The sequence below is a fragment of the Erithacus rubecula genome (assembly GCF_903797595.1).
Source record: "Erithacus rubecula genome assembly, chromosome: 14".
Classification (NCBI taxonomy): domain Eukaryota; kingdom Metazoa; phylum Chordata; class Aves; order Passeriformes; family Muscicapidae; genus Erithacus; species Erithacus rubecula.
Genome location: NC_136666.1, coordinates 18,234,043 through 18,250,700, shown reverse-complemented (window position 1 = coordinate 18,250,700; position 16,658 = coordinate 18,234,043). Strand labels below are relative to the sequence as shown.

General features: G+C 38.3%; 1 protein-coding gene across 1 annotated transcript in view; it reads right to left on the bottom strand.

Annotated features, from left to right (window-relative positions):
• Positions 1–16,658, bottom strand: part of PIAS1 (protein inhibitor of activated STAT 1) — a gene marked incomplete at its 5' end in the record, with an annotated part of 53,687 nt that overhangs the window by 23,011 nt on the left and 14,018 nt on the right. Inside the window, 1 exon segment of the mRNA XM_079317743.1 lies at positions 9,289–9,733. Within this exon segment, the coding sequence (XP_079173869.1) occupies positions 9,289–9,733 (445 nt within the window).

The following is a 16,658-nucleotide window of genomic DNA, read 5'->3' as shown; positions in this document are numbered from 1 at the left end:
TTCAGAAAGATGCCAGGAATGGTTTTGGGGGGGTTGGGTTTGTTCTTTCTTTTCTATAATTATGATTTATTAAATATTAAAATGTTTTCTTTAGCACTGTGAATGTTACAGAGCTTGGAAGAGTCAAGAGTGCAAAATGTTGAAAAAGTCTCAGTTTCTTCACCTAAAATTTTCTTTTCCTAATTCACTTTTCCACCATTTCTGAATTATTCCAGGTTTACCTCAGTCCAGGAATGAGCCATTCCTGAATTTCCTTAAAATATTTCACTGAGGCAAAAAGTTTCCCAAATTTGAGGGAAAACTGTTTGAATACATGGCATTTACAGGGCCAAACCACTTGAAATGGTATAGGAACATATATGTCTCTAAAACTAGAAATATATATAAAAATATATATTAATATTTAAATATAAATGGATATGTATATATATAAAATATATAGAAATATATAAAATATGAATATATGGCATACAGAGGGCCAAACCACTTGAAGTGGTAGAGGAACACATATATCTCTAAAAATAGAAATATATATATAAATATATATTAATATTTAAATACAAATGGATATGTATAAATAGAAAATATATAGAAACATATAAAAATATATACATATGTAAAATATATAAGTAGGCTCATATAGAAATATAGTTATATATATATATAAATTAAAATGAATATCAGGATGTTAACACCGAGTATGTATATAAAAATAAACATATAAATAAATGTATATCCACACAACCAACAGATCACCTATTCAATAAATAAAAATGATATAGAAAAGCCATTTTCTACTAATTCTGCTCTTTATTTTGGGAAAACCCCTCCAGAAAAAAAAAAAAAAAACAAAAAAAACCCAGTTTGAGTGGCTGCATTTTCTACAGCTCTAAAAATATTCTGTTCCACCTCACCAGTACCCAGGGCTAAAAATAGCCACCCAATCTTTCTGCAGTAAAATACCTCTTGCTGTCTTGAGAAAAAGCCACTCTCTGAATTGCCATTCAGCCTTTCATGAATTTTTATTTTTTTATCATGGAGTTGAGGTGATGATGCTTCTTAAAATCCAATTAAATGAGATTCATCTTCTCATCAGCAGCAGCAATTATTAAATATTGAAGGGAATATTTTAAAGAGGGGCTTGGACTGAAATTAAACTTGTACTTTATATAAGAATTATCTAAGATATCATTAATGATTCCAAATAATTGTGTTTATTAGCAAAAATAGGGGTTTTTTTGGGAGTAAGGAAGAGGATGAGGAGCAGAGGAAATTTTTGCTGCATGCTGTAAGAAAAACAAGAGATTCCTAATTGGTTATTCACTAACCCAATGGTCTGGATGAGTTAAATTTGCCCAAATATTAACCAGAAATATCAAGAGCTGCCTGGGATTTCCTAATCAGGGAAATCAGGAAAAAGTTTTGGGCACATTCCCAGAATTCCAGGAAGATTTGGGCAATGCTCAGGGTGGGATTTTGGGGTATCCCAGCTCAGGATATTCCCCAATTCTTGTTTTCCCTCCCCAGCCAGGTGAGATTCCTCTTTTTGCTTTTTATTTAAACACCAGAAGGCATCACATTAAGTTTAATTCTCTATCAATTACCACTGCTGAAAATTCAATTTTCCTCCTCCAACCAAGCCAAGAACTGAGAGGATCCACCTTGAGGCTTTAAAGCCACCCCAAATTCTGGAGTTCCTGGTAACCAGATTTATTTACACACTCACATTTTTGCCTCTCAACCTTTGAGCCCCAAGTTCTGTCATTTTTTGGAACCAGCAGCCACCATCAAATGCAGATATATTTAACATTTGGCACATCCAGACCCCTCCTGGAGCCACTTTCTCCTTGGAAAAGCTCCTCAGTCACCCTAAATCCATCCCAGCCCAGACCAAATCAGGATTCTGCACCCCAAAATCCAATATCTGCCATCCCCCACTTGTGGGATTCAGGAGATCTGAGCTCCAGCACCAAGAAAAATCCCAAATTCTCACTTTTTATCCCACCTTGGCCATTCTGCTTCATTTCAATCACTTAGCACAATAGATGTTGGATGCTCAAACTTTCCAAACACTCCAGAACTACTTGAGGGGAAACATTTTAGTAAAAACACCCAAATCTTTCTTTTTTTTCAAGAGATTTTCTGCCACCTGCACAGGTCACAGCTGTGCCCACAAACAGCCTGAGAAAAGAGAAGTGACAGGGCCACCTTCACCTTAGAGCAGATGAAAAACTGAGCCCTGGTTCTGGTCAGCTGCTGCTTTTATCCCTTCAAAATCATTTTTAGATTCTCTTCAACTCCCAGTTAATCCTCAGGAGGAACAGGCAGAGCCACCCTGGGGGTGGGAAAGGAAGGGAGTAAAGAGATGTGAAGGAGCTTATTTGAAATTGTGCCTAAATATATATATGAAAATAGCCTGGAAATACTCCAAGGGCTACAATTAATCCATAAATATTATGGATTTTATAATTCTTTCTGATATGTTGTATAAACAGAATACAAGGGAGATCAGCTGGAAATTATGTGCAATTGGACAGACATTTCTGTTTGATTATTCTTTAAATCAGTCACAGGGTAAAGAATTTCTGAAGAGCTGCAGGAAGATTTGGGGACATTTCCATGCCAACATTCCATGGCCAAACTCCTCCCTCTCCTCTCCTGGATCTCACCTGATCCATCATTTTGTCAAAAGGAAGGAACATCACAGGATCCTCCTTATTCCTTCACACACCTAAATTATGGCCCACAGCTCAAATGCTGATTTCAGGCTTTGTGATGTGAATTTTTATTCCTAAAAACACCAACTCAGACACTTCAGAGGAGCAGCACAAAGCCAGCAGTGCCACATCCCTGCAAGGATCCTGCTTCTGGAGTTCTCCTCTCAAAAAAAGGATTTTTTCCTTTTATTTACTTTTTTCCTCAGGGATGATGGGCCAGGGAGATGGATTTTGTTAGTCCTAACTCAGGATATTTTATATTCTCTGTGATTCTGTGGAAACCAAGTGGCTTCTCAGCTGAATTCCAGCCATGTCTGGAAAATCCATGGGACATCCATGTCCTGGGATCTTGGGACATCCATACCCTGGAATATCTCACTCCATCCACACCTTGGAATATCTCACTCCATCCATATCCTGGAATATCTCACTCCATCCATATCCTGGAATATCTCACTCCATCCACACCCTGGAATATCTCACTCCATCCATACCCTGGAATATCTCACTCCATCCATACCTTGGAATATCTCACTCCATCCATACCCTGGAATATCTCACTCCATCCACACCTTGGAATATCTCACTCCATCCATATCCTGGAATATCTCACTCCATCCACACCCTGGAATATCTCACTCCATCCACACCCTGGAATATCTCACTCCATCCACACCCTGGAATATCTCACTCCATCCACACCCTGGAATATCTCACTCCATCCATATCCTGGAATATCTCACTCCATCCATATCCTGGAATATCTCACTCCATCCATATCCTGGAATATCTCACTCCATCCATATCCTGGAATATCTCACTCCATCCATATCCTGGAATTTCACTCCATCCATACCCTGGAATTTCACTCCATCCATACCCTGGAATTTCACTCCATCCATATCCTGGAATTTCACTCCATCCATACCCTGGAATTTCACTCCATCCATACCCTGGAATTTCACTCCATCCATACCCTGGAATTTCACTCCATCCATACCCTGGAATATCTCACTCCATCCATACCCTGGAATATCTCACTCCATCCATATCCTGGAATATCTCACTCCATCCATACCCTGGAATCCCACTGACCTCAGCTCTATACATAAATCCATATTTATTTTTTTTTTAGGAGTTCCACAGTTGCTGAGAGCTCTCTCCAAAGAAACACTCTTGGCTGTGGACAGCCCAGCACAGGTAAATCCAAAAGCAAGAACCCAATTCCAGCCCAGCCCCAGCACTGAGCCTTTATTTCACCCCATCCTTGCACAATGAAAAGCTGCAGGGCCGGAAATCAGAGAACTCAAAAGCTTGAGTTGAGAATTTAGTGTTTTGTTGAACTTCCTCCCACAAAGTACATTTCAAAAAAAATAATAAACACACAAGACAGTAAAAGCGTGACTTTCATATAAACCATAACAGCAATTGCACAGAGCCTGAGATCAGATTGCTGATAGAGAAAAAGGAGAAATCCTTGCCAAACAAAACTTTCATGGTTTCCAACTCAGCTTTCTCCTGCTCTGAATTGTTTAATTGTTTCATGGCTGTACCTTGAACTACAGGCACCCTCAAGATTTTTAGGCAGCTCAGCTGCAAGGTCTGGCTCCATCAGGCACCAGGATTGCTCCCAGCCAAAGGAAAATTCATGGGAAGTGCAAGTTCAAAAAGTGCAAAATTCATGGGAGGAGCACAAATGCTGCTTGGGAAGCAGGAGAAGGAGAGGAAAATTCTGCTGCTTGCAGAAATGGTGGTAATAGAATCCAGAAATTAAGGAATTAAATTGAGAACTCCATCCAGAGGCACCAGGGTTGCTCCCAGCCAAAGGAGAATTCATGGAAGTGCAAGTGAGGAGCTCAAATGCTGCTTGGGAAGCATGAGAAGGAGGATGAAATTCTGCTGCTTGCAGAAATCCTGGTAGCAGAGCCCAAAAATTCAACTAAGATCTCCATCCTGAAGCACTGGAAGCTCTGATGGAGCTGGAATTCTGCTGGCTCTGAGGGATAATGTGTGATCTGTGCCTCTTCCTTCCAGCAGGCTGCAGGTAAAAATTCTAATTTCTCTGGCTCAGATGCAGCTTTCAGTGCTGTGTTTGTATCACTGAGAGCTGAAGCACAGCAAATAAACTGCAGGAGGATGATCCTTGTGCCATTTGCACTGATTTTAAACAGGAGGAGAGCTCACAGCCTCTTAAATCCTTTCAATTGAGAATAAAAAAATAAAAATAAAAAGCTTCATTTCCCTTACAGGTAAGTAAAGACCCCTAAGCCAGTTAAAATGATTTTTTGGAACAACTACACAGCTCAAGCAATTAGGAATGACATTTGCTGTTGCTTAACTATCTCCTGTCCCTTCCATAATAATCTGGCAAATTCTGGGCCTGGTTACTGGCAGTAAACACATTTCACCACACAAAAGAGATCTTATCTGTGTGTTAGGAGTTACTTTTAGAAAATGTGCTTAAAAAACAACCAATTAGCAACAGTCTGTGCTCTGGGGGTTGGAAATGGGGAAATTAAGTGAGAGCTGCAGCTTCATTTGATAAACAACCAAAATTCTCCTTTTTAGATCCTGTGAGGAAAACAACAGAGGAATAAAGCAATTTGCATCCATTGCATCAGAGTGGGCAGCTTTCCCTTCCAAACATTAAAAAGCCTTATAAAAAAATTAAAAATGACTTCAAATGGTGGTTAAACCATGATCTCCATGGACATTCACCCCCCAGAACAAGGAGCTGGCTGGGACACAAACCCATCCCAGCCCTTGGCAGTGAGGGTGACTCATAAAATGTGGATCAAATTCAACAGCTCCACTGCAAATGAACAAATGGCTCTTTGTCTCACACCAAAAAAATGTCCTGGATGGGGCACTCAGGCTGGTGACAAGGTGCTGATCAAAGGTTGGACTCTGGGATTTTGGGGGTTTTTTCCAATCTCAGGGATTCTGGGATTCAGCTCAGATGGAGAAATCCCTGCATGCCATGAAAACCAGGCTGGAGCTGCATTCAAATATAAGAATTTTCTATTTCTGTTTCTATTTCCTCCTTTTGTCCTTGACATTACAAATAAGAGTGAGCAGATTTCATTTCCTTATCTGTTCTTCTCATTAGTTGTGTGCTACCCACCCACACGAAATATTTGGGTACAGAATCAAGTGCCCTGTTGGGCAACTCCCTGCCCTGAGGCTTTCTCCAATTATTGCTTCTTCAATCAACTTCTAAAAACAGACAGAAAATTGTAGCAAAGCTTCCCAGCTGTCCCACCTGCACCTGGCAACAACCCAAGGATGGGCTTTGCCCAGTTTTATGTCATTTCAGGAGGATTCTGAAATTTGAATCAGACAATTTTTCTGTCTCACACACATTTTCTTTCTCTTTCAGTTGGTTCTGTTTCAAGCAGGCAGAGAATTATTCCAAACCCCACATGGGGGTCATCAGTTCATCCTTGTGGGGGAGGGAAACAGAGTAAATTCAAAAGTTTTTTTATCCCTACCCCATGAGTAATCTGATGGGAAAAAGCAAGCAGGAGATGCAGAAACTCTGGCTAAATTCCAAATTGTGAGTGTCTGCAGGAAGAGCTGCCAGGGGAAAACAAACCAGGGAACCCACACATGGGACACTTGAGGAAACCCACACTGCTGGCAGCACAGACAAGGGTGCCCAAACCATCTGGGGCAAATATTCCACAAATTATTCCAGATTTTGCAGCCCAAGAATCAATAATGGAGAAAATGAATCTGGACAGGGTGGGGAGAGGCTGGGATGGAATTCCCAGAGAGGTTATGGCTGTTCCTGAATCCCTGAATGTCCAAGGTCAGGCTGGAGCATCCTGGAGAGTGGAAGGTGTGGGGATGAGATTTGGTCCTTTCCAACCCAAACCATTCCAGAATTTTATGACCTGCATGGACACTGAAGCTCTTGCCCCAAATGCTCAATTAAAAGGTTTTTTAATAGGATTTCTTCAGACAAACAGAATTCCCCCACAGAAGAAAAGCCCCAAACATTCCTGAAGTTAAAAGAAAGGACAGGGATTGCTTCCAAATATCTGCTTGGAATTTCACTTCCATTTTCTTACCCTGACACTCCACAAAAGGGGAAAAATATCCCATTGTCCATCAGCTCCTGAGGCACTGAGACCTGGCAGGTCTCCAAATTCTCCCAAAATTTGGGGCTGGGGTCTGTCACACACAGAGCTGACAGCAAAGGGCTCTTCCCACATCCAGCAGTAAATAAATAAATCCATCCCTGCACTGGAATGTCTTGTGGAAATTACAGCCTTATTCTGAAATATTTCTAATGTAAAAGTGATGAGACACATACTGAGCACCTAATTAGCTGACACCACCAGCACTGCCTGGAATGGTTATTAATCAATTAGGGTTTAGATTAAAGCTGAATAGATACAGTGCACCTCTGCAAAGAATACCTGAACCAGAAGATTAAATTACCAAAATCTTGCTGGTTTTTCTTCAATTACAGCAGCTAAAGAAAAAAAAAAAAGATACAAACAACAGTGCCAGATCTTTCAGAGATGCACAGACAAGCTCAGCACTCACACATCAGGTGGAAAAACCACCTGAAACAGAAGATCAAGTTATCAAAATCTGGTTTTCCCTCAATAACTGCAGCTAAATAGAAAAACAAAAATAAAAAATATATATATACAAACAACAGTGCCAGATCTTTCAGAGATGCACAGACAAGCTCAGCACTCACACATCAGCCTCCCACACCTTCAGACTGGCACTGGAAAGTACCTGCTCAGCTTTGTTTACAAGGGATTTCTTCTGCAAAAGACTTTTATTTTTTTTTTTTTCCTCACTCACCCACCCTCTCTCCCCAGATCTCCTCTCACAAATCTGCTCCTCCTACCAGCAGGGAATTTTTCCTGAGGTTTCAAGCCAGCAGAAGGTTCCAACACACAGAAATCACCAGCACTGGTGCATTCAGGTAATATTGAAGAGTATTAGAAGTTAACCATGTTGTAAAAAGAATGTTACCATGAAAAATCAGACATCATAGAATGTTCTGGGAGCAGCAGATTCTTCTCAGCAGCTCCTCACATCAGTGATTTAAACCTTCATACAAAAATCAGCTGCAAGAAAAAGTAGCCACAACTGCAAAACAACCACAAGTTCCCTAAATTCAGATGTTCAGACTGTAATGGATCCAGCAAATTTCCAGCCTGGCATTCCTCCCCAGCACAGATGAGAACATTTTAGAAGCTTGAGAGATCTGGGGGTAGTTTTGTTTAGTTTGGGTTTTGTTTTTTTTAATAATGATAATGAAACTCTGTGGTTTAGAAGAACTACTGAAAGCCAACTGGTTTTGGTTTTTTTTTCTTTTTTTCCCTAATATTTAGTTTGTTTCTTGTCAAAGCCCCCCCTTTAAAAATAACGGATGTTTAAACCATATTTAGAGGCTCAGCTAAAGCAACTAATGAGTGTTAGGTAAGATGTCTCTCCATGCAGAACAATCTGTTCCAAAAGTTCCCAAAAATAGCAATTCTCTAAACACTGCTGTGATGCAATATTTAACCACTTGCTGCTACAGCAGCAGCTGAATGTGACCAACATCCCCCAAACACAATGTGTTGGGTTGATATGGCCAGAAATGTGGATTTATCACCAACTGCAGAAGGGTGGGGCAGTGCCCCTGATCTCCTGGCACACATTCTCTGCTCATGGGCCATCTTTAAACCAGCTGGGAAATCATCTTTATCTTCCCACAGCCCATCCTCCCTCAGGAGATATCTCCTGTTCATGGCTCAGGTGTTAAAAACCAGCTGGGGCAGTCATCTTTACCTTCCCATGACCCACCCTTCATCCAGGAGGTATCACCTGTTAATGGGCCATTGTTAAAAACTGGGTGTGGCAGTGACTCTTATCCCTGTGGGGATATCTCCTGTTAATGGGCCATTGTTAAAAACTGGGTGTGGCAGTGACTCTTATCACTGTGGGGATATCTCCTGCTAATGGGCCATTGTTAAACCAGCTGGGCAATCATCTTTATCTTCCCACAGCCCATCCTCCCTCCAGGAGATATCTCCTGTTCATGGCCACTGAGTCCCAGGGCATGGCTGATAAAATTCCATCATCCCACTGGGAGATGCTCCAGCCAGGGCAGGAGCCAAGCCTTTCCTACCCAGAGAAAAACTGAGATTTTGGACACCAAGGGACCTTCTTCCCACTGGATTCCAGAGGAAATCCAGACCCTTGCACATCATCCCTGGAGCTTCAGAGGAAACTGCCCCTTCTCCAGGAGCACTGCTCCAGCTGAGCCACATCTGCCCCTGCAGGAGGATGCAGCACCATGGAATGGGACTGTGCCACCACCCTGACTGACTGACTGTGCCAGCTTGGATTCTGACTCTGCCAGGGCTGGGATTGTTCTGTGTAATGCTGCATTGCTATTTTAATTTTCCTGGTAAAGAACTGTTATTCCTAACTCCCATATCTTTGCCTGAGAGCCCCTTAATTTCAAAATAAATTTAGAAGGAAGTGGTTTCCATTCCCCATTTCAAAGAGAACCTCCTGTCCCTCCCACAGACACACACCCAGCTCATCTCCTTACCGAGGCTGGTGGGTTTGATCAGCTCATCCAGCAAGTCATAAAAAGGCAGTTTCTGCAGTTTGATGTCGGGGTGCACGGGGTGCAGGGCCGAGGTGAGGTGTGGCAGTTCCAGTTCGTGTTTGGGTCCCAGCAGGGACACGGGCAGCAGGGGGGAGCTGGCGGGGTGCCCGTCGTAGGCCAGCTGTGGAATGCTGGATGGCGACAGCGCGGCCGGCATGGAGCTGGAGTGCACGCTGGGCATGGACAGCTCTGCTGGCGTCAGGATTTTCTGGGGGAACCTTCTCCTATAGAGTTCTTTGATTTTCATCTGCACGGCGGGGCTGCAGCCAGCCTTGAGCAGGTGCAGGGCTTTGGTCAGCAGTTCGTGTTTGCGGCCGTGCTTGTTCCTGCCCGCGTAGCCCAGCAGCACCTGCAGCTCCGACACTCGAAGGCTCATAACCATTTGCTTCAAAGAAAGAAAACAAGCTGTTAATGGGGCACTTCAGCATCCTCAGCCACACCACAAAAGCCTTGAAGCTTGGCAAGCAGCAAGTTTGTACAGGCTCTGTGCCATTGCTCTGTCCCCTTTGACAATGCTCCCCCTATTTCTTACAGTGTTCCCATATTTATTACAATGCCCCCCATTTATAACAATACTCACATATTTACTACAATGCTCCCAATATTTATTTCAATGCTCCCATATTTACTACAATGCTCCCAGATTTATTTCAATGCTCCCATATTTACTACAATGCTCCCAGATTTATTTCAATGCTCCCATATTTACTACAATGCTCCCAGATTTATTACAATGCTCCCACATTTATTACAATGCTCCTCATTTATAACAATACTCACATATTTACTACAATGCTCCCAGATTTATTACAATGCTCCCAGATTTACTACAATACTCCCAGATTTATTTCAATGCTCCCATATTTACTACAATGCTCCCATATTTACTACAATGCTCCCATATATATATAACAATGTTCCCATGTTTATTACAATGCTCCCATATTTATAACAATGTTCCCATATTTATAACAATGTTCCCATGTTTATTACAATGTTCCCATGTTTATTACAATGCTCCCATATTTACTACAATGCTCACCTATTTCTTACAGTGCTTCCCTATTTATTACAATGCTCCCCTATTTATAACAATACTTCCATATTTATTCCAGTGCTCCCAGATTTATAAAAGTGCTCCCGTGTTTATTACAATGCTCCCATATTTATTACAATACTCCCATACTCCTTACAATGCTCAGTATCTACTACAATGCTCCCATATTTACTAAAATGCCCCCATATTTATTACAATGCCCCCATATTTACTACAATGCTCCCAGATTTATTACAATACTCCCATATTTATTTTAATGCTCCCATATTTACTACAATATTCCCATTATTTCTTACAATGCTCCCATATTTATAACAGTACCCCCATATTTATTACAATACTCCCATATTTATTCCAATGCTCCCCTATTTACTACAATGCTCCCAAATTTATTCCAGTTCTCCCAAATTTATTCCAATGCTCTCATATTTACTACAACACTCAGCATTTCCTCCCAAATCTACAATGAGAGATTTTTCAAGGTGTTTCCCACTCTGGGCAAAAACCTGAGCAGAGGACTCGATGCAATATAAAGGTTGTAATTCTAATTATTTTTTAATCACTTGCTAGAATGCCTGATGCTCATAATTTTGTATTGCTCTAGCTGGATGTAAAAGCAATTCTCCACTGACAATATCCAAGCTGTGCCAATCCTCAGCTCCAAACAGAATTTCACTTCCATTTTCACTTGCTCAGTTTCTGCCATGCAGCAGAACCAACCCACACAGGTGAAAGGAGATTAATGACATTAAAAGGAGAGTGATAAAATTCCATTTGTGTGTCATCATTCCTGGGTTAAAGGAAACTTTTTCCCATTCCATTTCTGTTTCTCCCATCAGAGCTGCATGTCCTGTTTTGGATGGAGGAGCTGAGCTGTTAATTAGCATCTTCATTAACACAGCCATTTAGTGCCTCCCAATATGATCTAATGAATCAGACTGGTACAACTTGTCACCTGTTTCACTTCTCCAGGAACTGAGAAAAACACTTCCCAAACCAGTGCAACCAGTAATAACCAGTGTGCATCAAGTGGGCAGGAAGGAGCCAGAAAATCAACCTCAGAGCCTGGTTTTTATTGTAAAATACATTTCAGAGCTTGGCAGGGGCTTGTTCATCATCAGGAGGGTGGGAATGATGAAATCCCTGCAGAATTTAGGATTCCCAAGGAATCCTAAAGAAATACAATGCCTAAACCCCACTGATGTGACAGGTTACCTGCATCACAACACAAAACACCTGAATATTTTGTAATATCCAAGTCCAAACAGTCCTTGATGGATATTTTTGGGATCAAAGCAGCTAATTCAGCACACCAGGGAAGGTTCTGCAATTTCCCAGCCACTGAAGGGTGAAGACCCAAACCACAATTTGCATTTGGAATCTGTGAATTTGACTACAAACCCTCCCATAATTCAAACTGTGCAAAGTATTCAGTCTCAAACACTGCCCTGATTTTTGGTTTTTTTTGTTTTTCCACGTGAATTCTCAAAACCTGAAGTGCCAAGATCAGAAAAGTGCTACACCAACCCCAAACTCCTCAAACCCAGGTGTCCACAGGAGGTTTTTCCCCATCCCCTGAAACTGCTCCTGGTATTTAAAAACCCTTAATGAGATGATTCATGTCTTTAATGAGGTTTGCAGCAGCCACACTGAAATCAAATTTGCCACAAGATTTTTACTGTGCTGAATTGGGAACCTCACTGCAACTCTTTGGATAGAAATGGAGTTTTGTTTGTTTTTTTTTCCTAAAAAACCCCAAGAACCTTCTTCACACTTTACTCTGATTCTGTCCCAGAGGCACTAATGAGAACAGAGGAGGTACTTGGTAAGAAATGAAGATGCCTTAAAAGAATAAAGCATTTCAGCTCCAAACTCAAGTGCTGACAGCTAAAAAATGAAACAAATCGATGTGAAACATGGAAAAAAAACCCACTATTTCTGATGCTTTACAACCACTTCTTCAGCAGAAAGAGTGCTCAGAACTGAAGGGTTTCATGGCACCACCATTAAAATCATTTCCTGAGCAGGAAAAACCTCTCAGAGCTTCACTCTGCTCTTGTTTGGCTGAGAGCAAAACAAACAGGAACAATTCTGTTTGCACATCCATCCTAAAACAGCAATAATCAATCAATCAATCAATCAATCAATCAATCAATAACAATTCTGTTTGCACATCCATCCTAAAAACAGCAATAATCAATCAATCAATCAATCAATCAATCAATCAATAACAAGAACAATTCTGTTTGCACATCCATCCCTAAAACAGCAAAAATCAATCAATCAATCAATCAATCAATCAATCAATAACAAGAACAATTCTGTTTGCACATCCATCCCTAAAACAGCAATAATCAATCAATCAATCAAGAACAATTCTGTTTGCACATCCATCCTAAAACAGCAATAATCAATCAATCAATCAATCAATCAATCAATAACAATTCTGTTTGCACATCCATCCCTAAAACAGCAATAATCAATCAATCAATCAAGAACAATTCTGTTTGCACATCCATCCCTAAAACAGCAATAATCAATCAATCAATCAATAACAAGAACAATTCTGTTTGCACATCCATCCCTAAAACCAGCAATAATTAATCAATCAATCAATAACAAGAACAATTCTGTTTGCACATCCATCCCTAAAAACAGCAATAATCAATCAATCAATCAATCAATCAATCAATAACAAGAACAATACTGTTTGCACATCCATCCCTAAAAACAGCAATAATTAATCAATCAATCAATCAATCAATCAATCAATCAATAACAAGAACAATTCTGTTTGCACATCCATCCCTAAAAAAACCAGCAATAATTAATAAATAAATTGATAAATAATAAAGCCACGAGGGTTTGTTACACTTTGATGGTTTATCAAGTTTTTATGCCATAAAAACCTTTAAAAAGTCATAAAAAATAATGCCATATAGATAATAAAATAAATAAATAATATAGAGAAATAAATAAATATATAAATTAATTCTATCATAATTCTTATTTTATTATAATTAATTCTATAAGAAAGAGAAATAATATAATAATATACTAATAATATTGTATTAATATTATAATATCATCATAGTATGGTTTATAATAAAATAATAAAAATATAATAATAAAATAATAAAATAATAATAATAATAATAATAATAATAATAATAATAATAATAATAATAATAATAATAATAATAATAATAATAATGCCATTAAAAATCCCCACCTTGCACAGGGATTGTGTCCCTGGGAAGCAGAGATGGGAAAAATCTACAAGAAGAAGAAGAAAATTCCTCTCCCCTCCTCCAGCCCAGTTGTGTTTTAGATATTTTAAATATTTCCTCATGGGAATATTCAAAAAATTGATATTATTTAGCTTTAAAAAGGTTTGAGGTTTCAGCTTCAAACTGGTTTGCAAGAAATCCCAGATCAAAAAGATTATTTTTTATTTTCCCATCTCACTGTTTTCAATGTTTCCAACCCTTTTTTTTTTTTTTTTTTGGCTGGGTGATCCCAAGGATTTGGGATATATCCCAAATTTCTGTGTTAAAGAAACATTGAAACAACCCATGTGGAAATAAAGAATATTCCTACCAAGAAATAATTGAAATAAATGAAAATAACCCATGGGCAGCACTGATGTCACTCCCCTCACTCTGGTAATTAACCACAGCAAAGGGATGTTCTACCTCCCAAAATAATATTTTTTAAAAGCATTTTTAAAACATTTTTTAATAAAAAATTTATATCCATTTTTAGCAGAGATGAAGAATCATTTTCTTGGATTTTCCCTGCAACAGCAGAGATGAAATTTTGATTTTCCACACAAAAATTCAGTTGTTCCACCCAAAAAAAGATTCTCAAACTGGGGAAATTCCCAGCTCAGGGAATTCCAACCCTCAGCTTAACAACCCAAAGCTTTTCTAGGAATTGTATCTCATCTCCATGACCTATAAAAATTGGGAATGAAGCTTAAAAATAAATAAAATCCAAGTGTTGGTACCTCTGGATAAGAAATCCCTTGGGTAACCTGTTGGATTCACAGGTACTGATTATTCAGGGAAATAAATAGAATTATTCAGGAAAATAAATAGAATTATTCTGAGAAATAAATAGAATTATTCAGGGAAATAAATGGAATTATTCAGGGAAATAAGTACAATTGTTCAGGGAAATAAGTACAATTATTCAGGGAAATAAATAGAATTATTCAGGGAAATAAATAGAATTATTCAGGTTGGTTTAAAATGTGCTTTGAAATGCAAGAGGAGCTGCAGGTGCTGCTGCAGGAAGATCAGATCCAGGTTATCTGCTGACATCCAACACCACAAACTGTAAAACTGAATTTTTCCCCCCATTTTTTAGAAGGGAGGGACTTGTCTAAGTAGTAAAAACCAATATTTATTTATATTTTTAATAAACTTTGCAGAATTCAGAATGATGGACAAAACTGAGCATTTTTCACTCATCCAGCAGCACAAAAAAAAAACCTTCAAAATAAAATATTCCAATCCAGGTTTGATTTGTGTATTTTAAAAATGATATTTATCCAGTTATCAGCCCTAGGAGAATCCAAGGAATTATTTCTGGATGTTTATGATAAATAGAAGCTCTAAAATATATTTATTGAAATGATTTGCCAGCACAACAAGAAATATTTGGGCTCACAGCTTATTCTGTGCAGGATAAATAATAATAATGAAATAAATGAAATTTTAAAAAATCACCTCAAACCCCAAAGAAAAGGTGGAGGAGAGTGAGTAAAAGGAGAAAAAAAAAAAATAAAAATAAAGGGAGATTATTGATTTATAAACAGCAATTTCAGGTAGTGACAGTGAATTTCTGGTTATTAAAAACACAGTGATTAGTAATTAAGAGTTATTATTAAAGAAGAGAGTAAACTCTGCAGGAAATTCCTTCAAAGGTGAAAGAAATTTCCCTTTATGAAAAAAAAAAAAATTATAAACACTTCCAAAAGCCAGGTATGAAAAAATTAATAAATCAATTTTAAAAAATCCAATTTTCTGCATCATTTTTCTCTCCATTCTTGGCTTCTTGAATATTTCACATTTATGAAACTGGGTGATCACAAAGATAAAAATATCTTTATTTTTAATAAACCTCATTCCTTAACCTGCAAGGCTCACCTAAGGATAAAATTATCAAAACTGAATTTATTTTCTTCAAAAAAAATTTGCAGGAAGGAATGAAAAAAAAAAAAAAAAATCCTGGGAAATTCCAGAATTTCCTGCATTTGCCTGAGCAACCAAAACAGGCACAGGTTGAATTCCCTGTAATTCAAACCAAAAAAATCATAAATATTCAACATCCTCCAAGCTTTAAGGAGAATTTTTCCTCAGGAAAAATTATTTTGGTTGCAGTGAGATCTTCAAGGTTTTGGGATGAAGGGAGAATTTAAAAGAATGAGGTAGTAGAAGGAATAAATATGATTTTTTTGGGTTGTTTTTGAACACAGAATTGAGGATTTCTTCATCCCAGCTCTGTTTACACAGAGTATCAAAAAACACAGGTGGTAATTGGAGGAGCAAACTGAATAAATAACAAGAAAAACAGGTTTGAAAAAGTAAAAAAAAAATAAAAAAATAAAATTGGCAATGCCAAAATCACAGGGCAGAGCTGTTGCTGGCACCTGCAGAAAATTTGGATTTCTTAAAATTTCAATTGTATTGATGGATTTATTTTTTTAATTGGTTATTTACCTTTGCAGGTAACAACAAAAAGCAGATTTCCTTGGGAATTAAATGGCTGCAAAGTTATTTATAGAAACATTCTGACCCTCCAAACAACCTGGCAGTGATGGGAGGTTTTTTTCAGCATTAACCATTCTGGGATTTTAAAATTTGAAATTCAAATTTTACAACTTGAAGCTGGGTGTTAACATCTGACAGGGAGGTGATGATAAAAAATTGCAGAATTTCAGTTTCTCAAATCAAAATCCTTCTGTATCAGTCCAGAGAAGCACAGAACCACTGAATAAATAATAATAATAATAATAATAATAATAATAATAATAATAATAATAATAATAATAATAATAATAATAATAATAGTCCAAGGAATATTCTCCTAGCAAGCACCACTTCTAATTTCTACTTATTATGTTAAAATCTGACTATTCCCAAATTCAGTTAAATTTTAGGAAGTTCAGTGATGCTATTTCATATCTAAAAACCAATAAATTCCCAAATTCAGTTAAATTTTAGGGACACCAATAATTCCCCAAATT